This window comes from Haematobia irritans, chromosome 3 (assembly GCF_050003625.1).
Source record: "Haematobia irritans isolate KBUSLIRL chromosome 3, ASM5000362v1, whole genome shotgun sequence".
NCBI classification, from domain to species: Eukaryota; Metazoa; Arthropoda; class Insecta; order Diptera; family Muscidae; genus Haematobia; species Haematobia irritans.
In genome coordinates, this window is record NC_134399.1 from 188,629,091 (window position 1) to 188,648,264 (window position 19,174).

A 19,174-nucleotide genomic window follows, 5' to 3' on the forward strand; every position below is an offset into this window, starting at 1 on the left:
TTTAAATTTTTAATTGAAACAAAATTTTTATTTTTTCAATAAAAAAAATATTTTTGAAACAACAACACAGTCCATTTTGTTTATATCAAGAACTGTTCTTTTCTGAATTTAAGTCTTTAATAAGACACATTTTACAGTTCATAGTAAAAATTTAATATAGTAGTATGTTATGTTGAACTTTTTTTTGGGAATCTTCCGAACATATCTGGAATATATGTAAAAAAAAAACAAACAAAAAACTTTTTGGTGTTCGGTCGAAGCAGGGATCGAACCCACGACCCTTGGTATGCAAGGCGAATGTAGCAACCACTGCTCCACGGTGCCTAACTAAATGTATGTTTCTGTTAAATAAAGTTTGTTTAATAGACTCGTGGGCGCCGCAAGCTATGCTATATAAATACAACTTATATGGATAATTGTCTATTGATGACAACAACAGCTGCATAGCGCAGTGGATAGTATGTTGACTTACACATTGCATGGTCCGTGGTTCGGTTCTCCGTCCAGGCAAAAGGTAACATTAAAAAAAAATTATAAAACCCAATAATTTCTTCTACATTGTTTGTATTACAGAAAAAGGTGCTAAGAACTAAAAAACCTCGTGGAAGTGAGAAAGATGTGAGGCAAAATTCAATTAGCCAGAAAAGATTGTTTTTTTGAGTTAGTCTTTATGAAATTGTTTTTACATCCTAGAAAGTAAAAACGTTTATCACAATAAGTATATATTTTTTTCCAAATAAACTTCCTTACAGCGAAAAGCAAATGAGAAACGAAATTTGTTTGTCTAAAATGTCGTTTGGGACGAAAGAATTATTTTTTTGCGTGTGGGACTACACTAGAAGAAGAGTTTTCTTTACTGGGGAACAACAAACAAAGAAAACAAATAATGTTTTCATTTGACTTTAAATTTACTTAAATTTGCTTTAAAAGCTAATAAAAAATGGAACACTAAAAAAAAAAGTGAACCCTATATTTCACTAAAGCTGATTTAATTCTATTTTAGTTCATGGAATTATTACGTTTTAAGAAAGTTTCCATGGATTCAATAATTCTTTGCGTACCTTAGTTAAATTAACTAAAATAGAGAAGAAAATTATACCCAAATGAAGCATAAAGATTTACTAAATTCGTACTTCTTATTTATTTAAATTTGTAAATTTTAATAAAAATGCGCCCATCTTAAACTTCGTATGGCACTAAAGACATTCTTGCAATTTTGAACTCCAATTTTTTCCTTCAAAATGCAAAAATTTCTTTAACAAGTGAAAACAAGTAAGGAAAGTCTAAAATTGGGCGGGGCCGACTATATTATACCCTGCACCACTTTGTTGATATAAATTTTCGATACCATATCACATCCGTCAAATGTGTTGGGTGCTATATATAAAGGTTTGTCCCAAATACATACATTTAAATATCACTCGATCTGCACAGGATTTGATAGACTTCTACAAAATCTATAGATCTAATGCACTAGGGTGGAACACAATGTTACACTCAAAAAAAAGTGAACTCACTATTTCACTAAAGCCAATTTAACTATATTTTAGTTCATGAAATTATTATATTTGGAGAAAGTTTCATTTACTCTAATAATTTTTTGCGTACGTTAGTTAAATGAACTAAAAGACGGGAAAAAATTATACACAAATGAAGTAAAAAGTTTTACTAAATTCGTACTTCTCACAAAATAGTTCATTATTTCTTAAAATTTGTAAATTTTACTACAACAGCGTCCATCATGAACTCCGTATGTCACTAAAGACCTTCTTGCAATTTTGAACTCCAAATTTTCCTTCAAACTACAAAATTTTCTTTAAAAAGTGAAAAAGATTATTTATGTCTAATAAATTTTCTTGAATTTGTCGAAAACTATTTACTTATTTTTGTGATATCGGCGTGATACCAGCGCTTGTAATACTGTTTAGTTAAAAATTTCTAAAACTATTCAAAATTTTCTAAAATTAATCAAAAGTTTTCTTCCTGGTGGGTTCACTGTTTTTTCAGTGTAGTAAAACAGTGTGGCGCAGAGTATAAATATGGGAAACATTTAAATCTGAAGCAATTTTAAGGAAACTTCACAAAAGTTTATTTATGATTTATTGCTCGATATATATGTATTAGAAGTTTAGGAAAATAAAAGTCATCTTTTCGACTAAGCAGTGGCGATTTTACAAGGAAAATGTTGGTATTTTGACTATTTTTGTCGAAATCAGAAAAACTTATATATGGGAGCTATGTCTAAACCTGAACCGATTTCAGTCAAATTTGGCACACATGACTATATTACTAATTGTACTCCTAGTGCAAACTTTCAACCAAATTGGGCCAAAACTCTGGCTTCTGGGGCCATATAAGTCCATATCGGGTGAAAAATATATATGGAAGCTATATCTAAATCTGAACCTATTTCAATCAAATTTGGCACACATGACTATACTACCAATTGTACTCCTTGTGCAAAATTTCAAGCTAATCGGGATAAAACTCTGGCTTCTGGGTCCATATAAGTGCATATCGGGCGAAAGATATATATGGGAGCTATATCTAAATCTGAATCGATTTCAACCAAATTTGGCACGCATAGCTGCAATTCTAAATCTACTCCCTGTGCAAAATTTCAACCAAATTGGGCGAAAACTCTGGCTTGTGGGACCATATTAGTCCATATCGGGTGAAAGATATATATGGGAGCTATATCTAAATCTGAACCGATTTCAATCAAATGTTGCACACTTGACTATACGGCTAGGTGTTATGTTTGTACAAAATTTCAAGCAAATCGGTATAAAACTCTGGCTGCTGGGTCTATATTAATGCATATCGGACGAAAGATATATATGGGAGCTATATCTAAATCTGAACCGATTTCTTCCAAAATCAATAGGGTTCTATTCTGACCCAAATTAGGAACTTGTGCCAAATTTTAAGGCGATTGGACTTAAATTGCGACCTAGACTTTGATCACAAAAATGTGTTCACAGACAGACGGACGGACGGACAGACGGACATGGTTATATCGACTCAGGGACCCACCCTGAGCATTATTGCTAAAGACACCATGTGTCTATCTCGTCTCCTTCTGGGTGTTACAAACATATGCACTAACTTATAATACCCTGTTCCACAGTGTGGCGCAGGGTATAAAAATGGGAAACATTTAAATCTGAAGCAATTTCAAGGAAACTTCACAAAAGTTTATTTATGATTTATCGCTCGATATATATGCATTAGAAGTTTAAGAAAATTAGAGTCATTTTTGCAACTTTTCGACTAAGCAGTGGCGATTTAACAAGGAAAATGTTGGTATTTTGGCCATTTTTGTTGAAATCAGACAAACATATATATGGGAGCTATATCTAAATCTGAATCGATTTCAACCAAATTTTGCACGCATAGCTACAATGCTAATTCTACTCCCTGTGCAAAATTTCAACTAAATCGGAGTTAAAAATTGGCCTCTGTGGTCATATGAGTGTAAATCGGGCGAAAGCTATATATGGGAGATATATCCAAATCTGAACCGATTTCAACCAAATTTGGCACGCATAGTTACAACGCTAATTCTACTCCCTATGCAAAATTTCAACTAAATCGGAGCAAAAAATTGGCCTCTGTGGGCAAATGAGTGTAAATCGGGCGAAAGCTATATATGGGAGCTATATCTATATCTGAACCGATTTGGCTGATATTTCGCAAGTTTTTCGAGACTCATAAAATATTCGGATGTACGGAATTTGAGGAAAATCGGTTGATATACACGCCAATTATGACCAGATCGGTGAAAAATATATATGGCAGCTATATCTAAATCTGAACCGATCTTTGAGCCGAAACAGGACCCTATACCAAATTTTAGGACAATCGGACTTAAACTGCGAGCTGTACTTTGCACACAAAAATACATCAACAGACAGACAGACAGACAGACGGACATCGCTAAATCGACTCAGAATTTAATTCTAAGCCGATCCGTATACTAAAAGGTTGGTCTATGATTACTCCTTCTTGGCGTTACATACAAATGCATAAATTTGCTACTAGGCTTCTTTTTGGAACACACCTCAAATAAAGTGTTATACTAATTCAGCAGGTTTGGTTTAGGGCATAATTTAGTCGACTCTGCTCGGTTGTAGATCGTTTTTTACATGTTATATATAGATATAATACAAAACTATTAAATTTTTAAAGCGATCTTTTAAACATATCGACAAATATTTTTAAACCAATATATAAGGAGTCGATTTGACTAACAGCTAGGGGTTTGGCATATACAGGCTATGTTATCGATAAGTAGATGAAAGTATTAGTCGTTATTTCCCCATATAATTTTCGAGATCTATTTCCCTTGCATACTTTTAAAAACCAACGATCATCAAATTTAAAATAAAACTCCTTTAGCTATACACACATAACATACATGCACACAAATACATTACAGCCTCTGAACAGCAGTAATGGTACTGTTAAATCTAAGCCAATGTTAAGATTATTAACAGTTGAGGTAGTACAGCGAACGCATAGTCTTGTTTACAATGCTTGAACACGAACACACACACACGCTCATACATTAAAATTCATTGAAAGCTAAATGTAAACTGTCCGCACACAATACCAACAGACAGCAGTGCGAATTGAAAGCATTTGGTTTCTTTAGACAAAATGTGACTCTCTAAGACGAAATATTCACAAAAGACAAAAAGTATCAGTGAAGGCATATGGTAGTAGAAACACAAGAGTTTATATAAATCAGTGCTAAGGTGATAGACAAAACAGTTGCGCGTTAAACGTTGCCTATACTATAACCGTTAACGGTATTTAAATCCCCTTCCGGTTATAAACTCCTCACAGAAGAGGGTATCGAAATACATAAGTAAAATAATAGAAGGAAGCGACTCGGAAATTTCATGTGGCTCATGTACAAGGATTAAAGTGATAAAATTAGAAACAAACAAAAAACTACAGGATAAACTAAAATTAAAAAAAAAGTGATTGCAAAAATGAAATATTTCATGTTAGGCCTTTTGGCCTTGATATTGTGCGTTCAATATGCCCAAGCCACTTATAAATTACAAGAACGTTTTAATTGGAAACAATTGGATTTCGCATTCCCCAATGAAAATCTGAAACAACAGGCTTTGGCAAGTGGTGATTATATCCCTCAAAATGCCTTACCTGTAGGCGTTGAACATTGGCAAAATCGTTTGTTCGTAACTATACCCAGGTGGAGAGATGGTAAGTTTTTGAGGGTATCATAAACCTTTGTAGTGGTCAAAAAAAGTGTGCTTTTCTGAAGTGAATTATAACTTAATTACAAATATTAAAAATTACAAAATTCAAATGTGTATTCAAGGACAATTCATATGCAAAATTAAAGTGCAACTGAATTTTGAATAAAAATGGACTTTGGAATATCTACCACATGAACTTGGTAGTTGAAAATTGTTAAAAATTAAAATATTTGAATTTTTTATGTGAATTGTGCCAAGGACCAAGGAAAATATTTGTATAAAAAAATACTCAAATTTAAAGACAAAACAATTGTATTAATAAAATTTATTTAATTTAAATAATAATAAGTGTTATGTTCGTATTCAAGGATTATTACTATTTTTTTAAGATTTAAGGATCAGATGCTTATTTTATAACAAATAAGAAAGTATGCCGTTAATAATGAAATGCTAAATCAGCCAAATGGAATAACACTTAAAGAAATATATCATTTTCCTGAAATTATGCATAGCCAAATAGCAACGTGGCTGCCCCACACGATGAAGACACAAGTGTAAAATCATAAAAATTTCGGTGGACATAACACGATTCGCAAACTATTTCCGGAAAAGAGTCATGGTTTCGTTGCTTGTACACTCAAAAAAGAGTTTACTAGGATCAAAAGATTTTGACCTTCCTTTAAGGATTTTGGTATTGATTCCGAGCCAAAGGTGCGGGTTCTTTAAAATAAGGAAATTTTTTTGCGACCTGCCTGGCTTTAAATCTAGGATCTATAAAATTAAAATTAGGATACAGATCTCATTTATTGAATTTTCATTCTATTTTCCGGTATTTTAATAAAGCTATTTACGTACAAACAAATGCCAGTTTAAAAATCCAAATTATGACGGATATTTCGAAGTAAAAAAAATATTTTATTAATTCCAAAATAACTTTAAAGTAAATATGTTAAATCCTCAAAATAAGACTTAGCCTATATTTGAAGCGTTTTTATCTTAAATCTAAAGATTCAATATTTCACTTAATTTAAGGACGATTTCTTTAAATCAAAAATGTGTTTCTTTACTTTAACAAAAATTTGCCTTTACTTTAACAAAAATTTGCAACTTTAACGAAGGGATACAAATTTTCAAAATGTGTGTCCTAAATTTAATGAAAAAAAAAATGTTGAAGCAAAGATTATAAACTTTCTTTTAATTAAAATTTCATTATTTTAAAGAAATTTGTCCTTAATAGTGTGTAAATTGCGCATTCTAAAATTGAGGTTGCGTAATCTTTAATATCACGTAAATATTTTTTTTCAGTGTATGACACATAGCGACGTTTTGAAGAAACTAAATGTTGTTGCGATCAATACCATCCGACCTCGACCATAAGAAATTATCTCGCAATAGCGAAATCCGTTCACATTGCCATTTTGAAGCCACGTTCATGGATTCAATTCCAGTTTCGAAAATTGTTCAGTGTTGTAAAGTTGTTGACATTTCGGATCGCACTTATCGAAAATAGCGAAGTTGGCCACTAGTGGTATCATAATGGACTGAATAGTCTAAGTGAGTCTAAAATAACGGGCTGCCAATATATCTAACTCTTCGAAAACCATTTTCGAATGAACTAAGTTCGGCCCATAAATCAAACAGTCACTCAGATGAGAATAGGGATGGACCACAACAATTACACCAGCTCATCATTGATGATTTTGTGATAAATTTAAAAAATTTGAATTATCATTGAAAAAAGCATAACCTGTTCCAAATATTTTGTCTGTACTCTAATGTTTTTGGTATTCATTTCGAGCCAAAGATATTGAGTATTGAAGTAAGAATAACTTTAAGACAAAATTCGCTATTAAATTTGAGTTTTCCTCGATAAAAGGAAACTAATTTGAATTTATTCGTTTTTTTTCTGTTTTTTTTTTTCATTATGCGCTATCAGAGGCCTTTAAAACTGTGTTAATAATACCTTGAATTTCCAAATTCCGACTTAACCTTATGTAGAAAAAGTGCTAAGTAAAAAAGCCTTCAGAATAAAGTGTTGAAAAAATCTCCTTTTTTTTGAACGATTTTTTTGTTTGCAGTCAAGGAAGTAAAAGTCGACAAATTTAAAGACGATTTCATTAATTTCGAAGAATTTTTCAGTGAAGTTTGTCTTAGGCAAACAAAATTTGCTCTCATGTTAACATACCCATTTTTAAGTTGAATCACTTAACTATAAAGGCGAACCGGCTTCATTGAAAAGTTTATCAAATAAAAAATCGTTGTATCAAAAAAGTCCGTCTTCTATGCAACTCCAAAATGACATTCGTATTTTAAGGACATGAAATCTTTCTACTTTTGACAATATTTTTGCACTATAAAAAAGGATATTAAAAACAAGTAAGAAAAGTCTTAAGTCGGGCGGGGCCAACTATATTGTACACTTCACAACTATACCAAAATTTTTGATAACATCTTCAATTTTGTTGGGAGCTATATAAAGGTTTACATTCTCATATACAAATATTTGAATATGAAGCGATGTGGACAATTTTTTTTAACTTTTACAAAATCTCTACACTCAAAATTTTAATTGGTTAATGACCGGCACGGACCACAATGTTAGTAAAAAATTTTGGAAATATTTAAAATGCATAAAATTTCTCAAGCCTGCATTTATGATTTATCGTTTGATACATACGAATTAGAATATAGGTAAATTTGAATCATTTTTGCGAGTTTTCGACTTAGGAGTCACTATTTTAAAAGGAAAATTTTGGAATCTTGGTCATATTTGCTAAAAACGGAAGAACATATAAATATATGAGGGCTTTGATTAATTCTCAGCCGATACATATTATTTGGCACACATTTGCTAAAATTTAAATTGCACTCTCAGTGCAAAACTTCAAAATTTTCGAAATGAAACTTTGCACCAAAAAAAAAAAAGTAAACTGTTAAAATCAAGAAAATTGAATGCCCTGTTGTACTTTGTAACTACAGTTGACGAAATTACACCATCTAATAGAAGAAAATATTAACTAAAAGAAAAGAAGAAAATCATTGGCGCCAAATCATGACCATTTTAACCATACAGTATTTTGGGAATCGTACGAAAATTTTCATTTGCTTTAGTTCATATTGAACTTATGTGTACGGTCATCGAACTTTATACTCACATTTAGTTCATAAAATATTTGAGACACACTTAAAAAAATGAAAATTTCATTGGGCTGTGGAAAATTTCGCAAAAATAAATAAAATTTAACTAATAACAAATAGTTTTTTTACAATAAAAATAAGTTAAATTTAAGTTAAATTTATCGTCGTTATATTCGACGATTTTTCATAGCTTGACTATACAGCTAAAACATATTCTGAAATTAATTAATGTCAAGTTGACCTTTTTCATAGCTTGACTACACGCAAAGAAAAAAAAAAACGTTTGGAAAACGTGTATCGAAAACGTTTTTCTTTTGTTAGAGTTTTTTGAATTGCTTCGAAAATTTTAAACTTTTATTACCAAAAAAATTCGTTTGTTACAAAATTTTTATTTTTTCAATAAAAAAAGTTATTTTTGAAACAACAACAGAGTCCATTTCGTTTATATCAAACACTGTTCTTTTCTGACTTTAGGTCTTTAATAAGACACATTTTACAGTTCAAACTTTAATACAGTACAATGTAATGTTGAACATTTTTTCGGAATCTCCCGAACATATGTGGAATGTATGTAAAAAAAAAACAAAAAAAACTTTGGTAGAAGCAGGGATCGAACCCACGACCCTTGGCATGAGAGTCGGACGTAGCAACCACTGCTCCACGGTGCCAAACTAAATGTTTGTTTCTGTTAAATAAACTTTGTTTATTCGGTTCGTGGGCGCCGCAAGCTATGCTACATAAATATAACTTATATGGATACTTATCTATTGATGACCATAACAGGTACATAGCTCAGTGTTTAGTGTGTTGGCTTACAAAGTGCATGGTCCGCGGTTCGATTCTCCGTCCAGGCGAAAGGTAAAAAATTTTACAAATGTATAATTTCGTATAATTTCTGCTACATTGTTGGTATTACAGGAAAAGGTGTTAAGAACTAAAAAAACTCGGGGATGTGAAAAAGATGTGAGGGAAAATGCAATTAGCAAGAAAACAATGTTTTTTTTAGTTAGTCTTTATGATATTGTGTCCTGGAAAAGAAAGATGTTTATCACAAAAAGTTTATACTTTTCTTCCAAACACACTTCCTTACAGCGAAAAGCAAATGAGAAACGAACTTTGTTTGTCTAAAATTTCGTTTGGGAGGAAATAATTATTTTTTGCGTGTATACAGCTAAAACATATTCTGAAATAGAAGATGTCTTTCTATACTTTTTTCAACTATTTGTTCAGTGTGCTATCGAGCTTTCCCCACACTGAAAAAAAAGCATGCCCGGTTCCAAAGTTTTTGTCTTTACTTTAACAATTTTGGTATTGATTCCGATCCAAAGAAGCGGAGAATACAAGTAAGAATACTTTTAAGACACAATTCTCTTTTTTGAGATTTGGGTATTGTGTACTTGCTTCTAGGAAGCAAATTTTGATTTTTCGTTTTTTCAGATTTTTTCCTCATATGCTATCAAAGCCCTTTAAAAACGAGTTAACGACAACTTTATTTTCCAAATTCTGACTCGACTTTAAGTAGAAATTATGCTATGTTTCAATTAAAAAACATCTTAAGAATAAAGTGTTGAAAAACATGTTCTATTATTGAATGATTTTTTGCTTTGTAGTCAAGATGGAAAATACAACAAATTCAAAGAAAATGTCATTAATTTTAAAGAATTTTCTGAATTATTAAATTAATAAATGTCAAGTTGACCTTACCCCAAAAAAATTTTTCTTGCATATTATGATACCCATTTTTAAGTAAAATCACTTAATTGTAAGGACAATACGACTTCATTGAAAAGTTTATTGACTTTTGGACAAGGAAAAAAACATTGTATTAGAGAAATTCGTCTTCTATGCTAAGCAAAATTTGCATTCGTATTTTAAGTACATGAAATCTTTGGCCTCACGCAGTGCAATATTTAAAATATATTAATTTCTTGTTGTAAGATGAATGCTATGTTTTGCTGTGCAATTATTACTTTATCCAGTATGTTCAAAAAATATGAGGTATATGGGGTTGTCCAATTCAGTTTCGATACATGTCATAACTTTTTAATACTATTTATATTGATAAATGATATTGTTATTACAATTAGTATTTTTTTATCACACTTAATTGTACTTTTGGAATGTAGACCTGTTTTAAAGCTTAATTATATATTTTTGCTTTACTTTGAGTGACAGCTGGTTATGTTAATTGTCACAACAAAAATTAATACATCATTTTAATTGTGATATTTTCCGCCAGCATTTGAATTTTGTTGGATCCGGGGAGAATAATAAATTGTAAAATTGTCTAGTAATAATAAATCATTCTTATGAACAAAAAATTTAGAAAGTTAAAATTAACAGTACTCTGTTTTAGTACATTGAAAGGTAGAGGATTATGTTCAGAATCTAATGCCCTGTTCGTCTGTTTCATACGATAGCTTTCTTTCGTATTCCAAACGAAAGAAAATTGATTTGATACTTTCATAACTTTCTATCGAGTAGTTTTTGAACGAATACAATACAATAAAAACTTAAAACATTTTTAAAATTTGAATGTATTCTGAGGCCTACAAATTTGAAAACTCTTAATTTTTGGTAATCAATGTATTCTCAAATGAAACGATAGAAAAACCGAAATATAGTAAAACCCAAATTGATTCCAATTCGAGTGACTACGTGTATTTCGAATGGGTTTTCGTACGATTTATAGGAACAGAGAAAAAAGTCTACCTTTTGAGTTTGAAATAATCGGTTTTTTAAGCTATCGACGTTTTGATCATTATTTTTTTAAAAATTAAACAAGTAAGGAAAGTCTAAAGTCGGGCGGGACCGACTATATTATACCCTGCATCACTTTGTAGATCTAAATTTTCGATACCATATCACATCCGTCAAATGTGTTGGGGGCTATATATAAAGGTTTGTCCCAAATACATACATTTAAATATCACTCGATCTGGACAGAATTTGATAGACTTCTACAAAATCTATAGACTCAAAATTTAAGTCGGCTTAGGCCCTAGGGTGGAGCACAATTTTAGTAAAAAAAAATATGGGAAACATTTAAATCTGAAGCAATTTTAAGGAAACTTCGCAAAAGTTTATTTATGATTTATCGCTCGATATATATGTATTAGAAGTTTAGGAAAATTAGAGTAATTTTTGCAACTTTTCGACTAAACAGCGGCAATTTTACAAGGAAAATGTTACCAACATTGACCATTTTTGTTGAAATCAAAAATCTAAATCTGAACCGATTTCAACCAAGTTTGGCACGCATAGCTACAATGCTAATTCTTCTCTCTGTGCAAAATTTCAACTAAATCGGAGCAAAAAATTGGACTCTGTGGTCATATGAGTGTAAATCGGGCGAAAGCTATATATGGGAGATATATCTAAATCTGAGCCGATTTCAATCAAATTTGGCAAGCATAGGTACAAGCTAATTCTACTCCTTGTGCAAAATTTCAATTAAATCGGAATAAAAGATTGGCCACTGTGGTCATATGAGTGTAAATCGGGCGAACGAGATATATGGGAGCTATATCTAAATCTGAACCGATTTCAATAAAATTTGGCACAGTTGACTACACTACTAATTGTACTCCTAGTGCAAAATTTCAACCAAATTGAGATAAAAATCTGGCTTCTGGGACCATATTAGTCCATATCGGGCGAAAGATATATATGGGAGCTATATATAAATCTGAACCGATTTCAATAAAATTTGGCACACTTGACTATAGTACTAATTGCTCTTCTTGTGCAAAATTTTAAGCAAATTAGGGTAAAACTCTGGCTTCTCGGGTCATATAAGTCCATATCGGGCGAAATATATATATGGGAGCTATGTCTAAATATGAACCGATGTCTTCCAAGATCAATAGGGTTCTATTCTGGGCCAAAACACATACTTGTGCCAAATTTGAAGTCGATTGGACTAAAACTGCGACCTAGACTTTGATTACAAAAATGTGTTCACGGACAGACGGACATGGCTATATCGACTCAGGAGCCCACCCTGAGCATTTTTGCCAAAGACACCATGTGTCTATCTCGTCTCCTTCTGGGTGTTGCAAACATATGCACTAACTAAAATTGATTTTGACATTTTTACAAATTTTGATCTGCGGCCTTTTATATTTCGGGATTAGAGAACATAAACAAATCTTTATTGTCTTCCAATATATTCTCCATTAAGATCTACACTGAAAAAAAAGCATGCCCGGTTCCAAAGATTTTGTCTTTACTTTAAAAAATTTGGTACTGATTCCGAGCCAAAGACGCGGATACTTTTAAGACACAATTCTCTCTTAAATTTGGGTTTTGTGTACTTGCTTCTAGCAAGCAAATTTTAATTTTTCGCTTTCTCAGCTTATTTTCTTCATATGCTATCAAAGTCCTTTAAAAACGAGTTAAGGACAACTTTATTTTCCAAATTAAGATTCGACATCCAGTAGAAATTATGCTATGCTTCAAGTAAAAAACATCTTTAAAATAAAGTTTTGAAAAACATGTCCTAAATTTGAACGATTTTTTGCTTTATAGTCAAGACGCAAAAAGGCAACAAATTTGAAGACAAATTCATTAAATTTAAAGAATTTTTCTGAATTATTAAAGTCAAATTGACCTTAGCCCAAACATTTTTTCTTTCGTGTTATGATACCCATTTTTAAGTCAAATCACTTAATTATACGGACTTTACCTTCATTAAAAAGTTTATCGACTTTTGGACAAGGAAAAAAACTTTATATTAGAAAAATGCGTCTTCTATGCTAAGCAAAATTTGCATTCGTATTTTAAAGACATGAAATCTTTGACCTCACGACAATATTTTTTTCAGTGTACCAAAAGAAAAAATACTTTCCTGAGGAATGAAGTTTTAGACAACCGAAATTGCCCTTTCTTATAAAGTATTTTCTTTTAGACCAGACAAATCCAAATGTATTATATACGATTCAATGATTGTCTCTTATTCTTGTTATTTGCCTTTTAAGAATATTATTTAGCGTCAAAAGAAAACTTTGCTTGTCTAAAACTTCGTTCCTCAGAAAAGAATACTCTTGCTTCAGTGTATGCACTGTTTGAGATATCTCCAAAACATGCATTCTGAAGGTATCAATCGCTCCTTCAGGTTGACCTTTCTTTTCATTGCTTACATGTTTTGTTAATTCCAAAACAATTTTAAATCAAAGACACAAAACCCTCAAAATATACCTTAGCTTATATTTGAAGCGTTTAAAGATTCAAAATTTAAGTTAATTTAAGGACGATTTCTTTATTTTAAGAAAAATGTGCCTTTGTTCAAATAAATACAGCTTTAATTTGTTTGGAAGTGCTTCAAAAAACTTTTGTTGTCGACTATTGTTTACTTTCGGGTTCATACGCGTAAGTTCATGATTGATCAACTTTCACCATGTCATAGGCGTGTTTCGTAGTGCCGCGCTCGTATTTTAGAGCATTGCATTCGACCAATCGATACAAGTTTTGTTTTTTGCCGCTATTGATAAATTGTGTGGGATCCAACACGAACAAATGTTTTGACGTCAAATGTTCATGCAATATTGAATGTATGCTGATCCCACTAATGCCTAAGGGTGTCCCAATCTCACAATATGTCACATGATTATTTTGCAATATCATTTATCGCACATCATCAATGGTTTCCAACTGATTTTGGATGACCTTTACGAAATTCATCTTGGAGTGAATTAAGAACTCGATTGAATTTACCATACGATTGATAAATTCTTGTCCTTGACGGAGCTTCCTTGCAAAAAAATTGAATTAAGTTCATCGATGCACTGCTGTTGGGTTAATCCATGTCCAAAGTTGTGAAAAATAATTGCACGAAGATGTTCACGTTTTAATTTAATTTTTTGGGCAAGATGAATATTCAAAGTTGCTGTATGTCAAAACGTTCTGAGTACGTATAACCTCAAAAATATCAAGCTTTACGATATAGCTGTCAGTGGACATATTACAACACTAGGGTTGCCCAATCCCGACATATAAACGTCAACCCCGTATAAGGGATACAATAATAATTTTTAAAATATATGATATCGCCTACAGATACTCCTAGAGCTCGATTGTTTCACTAAATTCGATTTCAACCAACATCAAAAGTCGATTAGCAGATTTTCATAACTATGAATAGTCGATTAGTTAAGTTTGAAGATTTTAAAAAGTACACTCAAAAAGAAGTTCACTTGGATCCAAAGATTTTGACCTTCTTTTAAGGATTATGCTATTGATTCCGAGCCAAAGATGCGCCTTCTTTAAAATAAAGACATTTTTACGGACCTCCCTGGCCTTAAATTTACACTGAAAAAAAGCATACTCGGTTCCAAAGATTTTGTCTTTACTTTAAAAAATTTGGTATTGATTCCGAGCCAAAGAAGCGGAGAATACAAGTAAGGATACTTTTAAGACACAATTCTCTTTTAAATTTAGGTTTTGTGTACTTGCTTCTAGGAAGCAAATTTTAATTTTTCGCTTTCTCAGCATTTTTACTTCATATGCTATCAAAGTCCTTTAAAAACGAGTTAACGGCAACTTTATTTTCCAAATTAGGACTCGACGTCCAGTAGAAATTGTGCTATGTTTGAAGTAAAAAACTTCTTTAAAATAAAGTTTTGAAAAACATGTCCTATATTTGAACGATTTTTTGCTTTGTAGTCAAGATGCAAAAAGACAACAAATTTAAAGACAATTTCATTAAATATAAAGAATTTTTCTGAATTATTAAAGTCAAGTTGACCTTAGCCTATAAATTTTTTCTTTCATGTTAAGAAACCCATTTTTAAGTCAAGTCACTTAATTATAAGGACAATACGACTTCATTGAAAAGTTTATCGACTTTTGGACAAGGAAAATAACTTTATTTTAGAGAAATGCGTCTTCTATGCTAAGCAAAATTTGTATTCGTATTTTAAAGACATGAAATCTTTGACCTCACGACAATATTTTTTTCAGCGTAGAATCGATAAAATTAAAATTGGATACAGATCTCATTAATGGAATTTTTATTCTCCGTTTGCGATATATTAATAAAGGTATTCAATTACAAACAAATTCCAGTATCAAAATCCAAATTATGCCAAGTACTTCAAAGTTAAAACTGTTTTCTTAATGCTAAAAAACTTTAAACCAAAGATGCAAATCATTAAAATAAGTCTTCGCCTATATTTAAAGCGTTTTTATCTTAAATTTAAAAATTCCATATGTCAGTTAAGTTAAAGACGATTTCTTTAAATTAAAAATGTTTTTCTCTATTTTAAGGAACATTTGCTTTACTTCAAAGATATACAACTTCAACAGAGGGACGCAAAATTTCAAGATTTGTGTCCTAAATTTAATGACAAAAAATTTTTTTAAGCAAGGATTATAAACTTTCTTTTAATTAAAATGTCATTATTTTAAAGAATTTTGTCCTTAGCATTGCGTAAATTTCGAGTTCTAAAATTTAAGTTGCATAATTTTCCATATTAGGTCAATATTTTTTCAGTGTACGCTTAGACTATTCTCTTTATGAAGAATAAGTCGATTATTCTATTTTTGAATTTTGTAACTAACTTTTGATTAACCATCTATATATATTCCACGATTTTTTAGTGAGAAAATCTTTATTCTATAGTAATAGCAGAATATTTTTCTTTTACCTCGTGATTACTCAATAGCCATTTGTAGTAAAATTAAGTAGTCAGACAACTTGAAGAATTCCCATGTGATGTGCTCGTAGTAGCTAAATACCAAGATAAAACAATGTTAATTGAGGAAAAATTGAAGACAAACTAGCGTGACGTGAATTTTAGAGATAAATCAAATTCATGGAATTGTTGTTATTTGTAACATCTCGATGGAGATAAGTGTTATAATAATTGATGATGACAACGGCCGACACATTCAATTAAGTAGCCATTAAATTTAATAACATTTGCATCGCTACCTCTGGCCAAATACCAATATTTATGGTGATCTGCAATATCGACATTAGTGCTGCAATGTAAATGGGTGGTGGTCTAAACTTGTTTGCCTCCAAATCAAAAAAATTGTGTATGATCATGATAATTAGGAAATTTTTCGAAGAAAGTTTAGCTCTACTTACACCATTGGCCAGCCAGTGATAACTTGTTTTTGTTGGGAGTGATTTGGATGAAAACTAGTATCCATGTGGTCCTTGGTAAAAATAATGGAAATGTTGATGTGTTATTGGGAAAATGAATTATCGTTGTATGATATTGATTAATTCGAATGGATGTTGATTGGCTTTTATGGATTGTCGTGTTACTTTATAGGAAAAACTTCAGCCTAGGCAATTGATTGAGTATTTCTTATGCCATCGCTGTCAGATATTGAGATCTTTTCCACTGCAAGCGAATGATATGAATCATCATGCAAAAACAAAGCTTGGAGGAAATGAGTGTTAAATATATTTTCCATTCCAATTCATAATAGGCAATTGTTCATATAATGAACCAATTGTGCTTGCTTTACAGGAGTTTTATCGAATTTCAACTATTGAGCTATATATAACATTGTTTTTAGTTATAAACTTAGTCTTTGAGGATAATAATTTAGCCGCCATAGAGAGCAAATATATATCTAAACAAGTGAGTAAAATAGAAAGTCGATTATATCATACCCTAAACCACCCCTACTGAATTAAACATTGTTTGTGGGGTATGAGTGGTATAGGATAGGGAGATAACCCGCATTTCCATATGTAAGAACATTAAGGGGTACGTAGTTATAGGAGTTTAATCACAATTTGAACAGAAATGTTTGATTTTAGGAGCTATAGTTGATTCCGAACCTACAGAGTTAGTTTGCCACTAATATTGAGTCCATTATTAAATAAACGCAATCTGACCCCATTTATCGAAATATTTTCCAGATTTGGTTGAATAAATAAGTCTATTATGGTCAGAAATAAAGTTATAACAGATTGGCTGATAAGTCCCCGGTCTGACACATAGATGGCGTCGCTAGTATTAAATGCATATTATTTTTATATAGTAACAACCTTCAAATGATTCGTGTCAAAATTTGACGTCTGTAAGTCAATTAGTTTGTGAGATAGAGCGTCTTTTGTGAAGCAATTTTCGTTCTTGTGAAAAAAAGGAATTTCATGTTTTGATAAAATACTGTTTTCTGAAGGGAAAAAATACGGTGGAAGCAAAAACTTGGCTTGATAATGAGTTTCCGGACTCTGCCCCAGGGAAATCAACAATAATTGATTGGTATGAAAAATTCAAGCGTGGTGAAATGAGCACGGAGGACGGTGAACGCAGTGGACGCCCGAAAGAGGTGGTTACCGACGAAAACATCAAAAAAAAAAAAAACACAAAATGATTTTGAATGACCGTAAAATGAAGTTGATCGAGATAGCAGAGGCCTTAAAGATATCAAAGGAACGTGTTAGACATATCATTCATCAATATTTGGATATGCGGAAGCTCTGTGCAAAATGGGTGCCGCGCGAGCTCACATTTGACCAAAAACAACAACGTGTTGATTATTCTGAGCGGTGTTTGCAGCTGTTAACTCGTAATACACCCGAGTTTTTCCGTCGATATGTGTGAATGGATAAAACATGGCTCCATCATTACACTCCTGAGTCCAATCGACAGTCGGCTGAGTGGACAGCGACCGGTGAACCGTCTCCGAAGCGTGGAAAGGCTCAAAAGTCCGCTGGCAAAGTAATGGTCTCTGTTTTTTGGGATGCGCATGAAATAATTTTTATCGATTATCTTGAGAAGGGAAAAACCATCAACAGTGACTATTATATGGCGTTATTGCAGCGTTTGATGGTCGAAATCGCGACAAAACGGCCCCATATGAAGAAGAAAAAAGTGTTGTTCCACCAAGACAACGCACAGTGCCACAAGTCATTGAGAACGATGGCAAAAATTCATGAATTGGGCTTCGAATGGCTTCCCCACCCACCGTATTCTCCAGATCTGGCCCGCAACGACTTTTTCTTGTTCTCAGACCTCAAAAGGATGCTCGCAGGGAAAAAAGTTGGCTGCAATGAAGAGGTGATCGCCGAAACAGAGGCCTATTTTGAGGCAAAACCGAAAGAGTACTACCAAAATGGTATCAAAAAATTGGAAGGTCGTTATAATCGTTGTATCGCTCTTGAAGGGAACTATGCTGAATAATAAAAACGAATTTTGACAAAAAAGTGTTTTTCTTTGTTAGACCGGGGACTTATCAGCCAACCTGTTAAGAAGTAAATTTTTCAAAAACGGGCGACACATATATATGGAAGCTCTATCTAAATCTGAACCGATTTGGATTATAGTTTGCAGGTTTTGTTGATATCACAGGAGATTACCTTGTGCTAAATTTGAGTAAGATCGGTTTATAAATGAGTCCACTATGGTCAAAAATATGGTTATAATTAGGCGCTACATATACAGTTGTGCTCAAAATAATAGTAGTGCTGTGCTGAATTTTTTTTCTGCTTCTTCTATTCCTTCCACTAAAGGTTTATTTTATCTTTGTTTTTTACTATATCATTGTTTGGAGTGTGCATAATAAAAAAATACCGTTGGTTTAACTTCTGATGCTATTGTTGTTGTAAAAAAATCGACATAAGAAGAATCCCTTTGCAAGCTCCAAAACAAATAGAAAGGTTATAAGCTAGCTTACAAACAATTAAAAGACGAAAATAATTTAGCTGTCCATAGTCCAAGAAAAGTCACTCTCCTTTCAAAAAAACATGTATCGAAAAGAATAAAGTATGCCCAAGAGGATTTCCATTGGTCAGTACAGAAATGGAGGAACATTCCCCAGTACAGAAATGGAGGAACATT

General features: G+C 32.0%; 1 protein-coding gene across 1 annotated transcript in view; it reads left to right on the forward strand.

The window, feature by feature from the left end:
* Positions 1–4,746: 4,746 nt before the first annotated feature.
* Positions 4,747–19,174, forward strand: part of y (L-dopachrome tautomerase yellow) — a 60,885-nt gene continuing 46,457 nt past the window's right edge. The window contains exon 1 of the mRNA XM_075300690.1: positions 4,747–5,235. Coding sequence (XP_075156805.1) covers positions 5,001–5,235 — 235 coding nt within the window. The 5' untranslated portion in view covers positions 4,747–5,000. The remainder of the gene's footprint in view (positions 5,236–19,174) is intronic.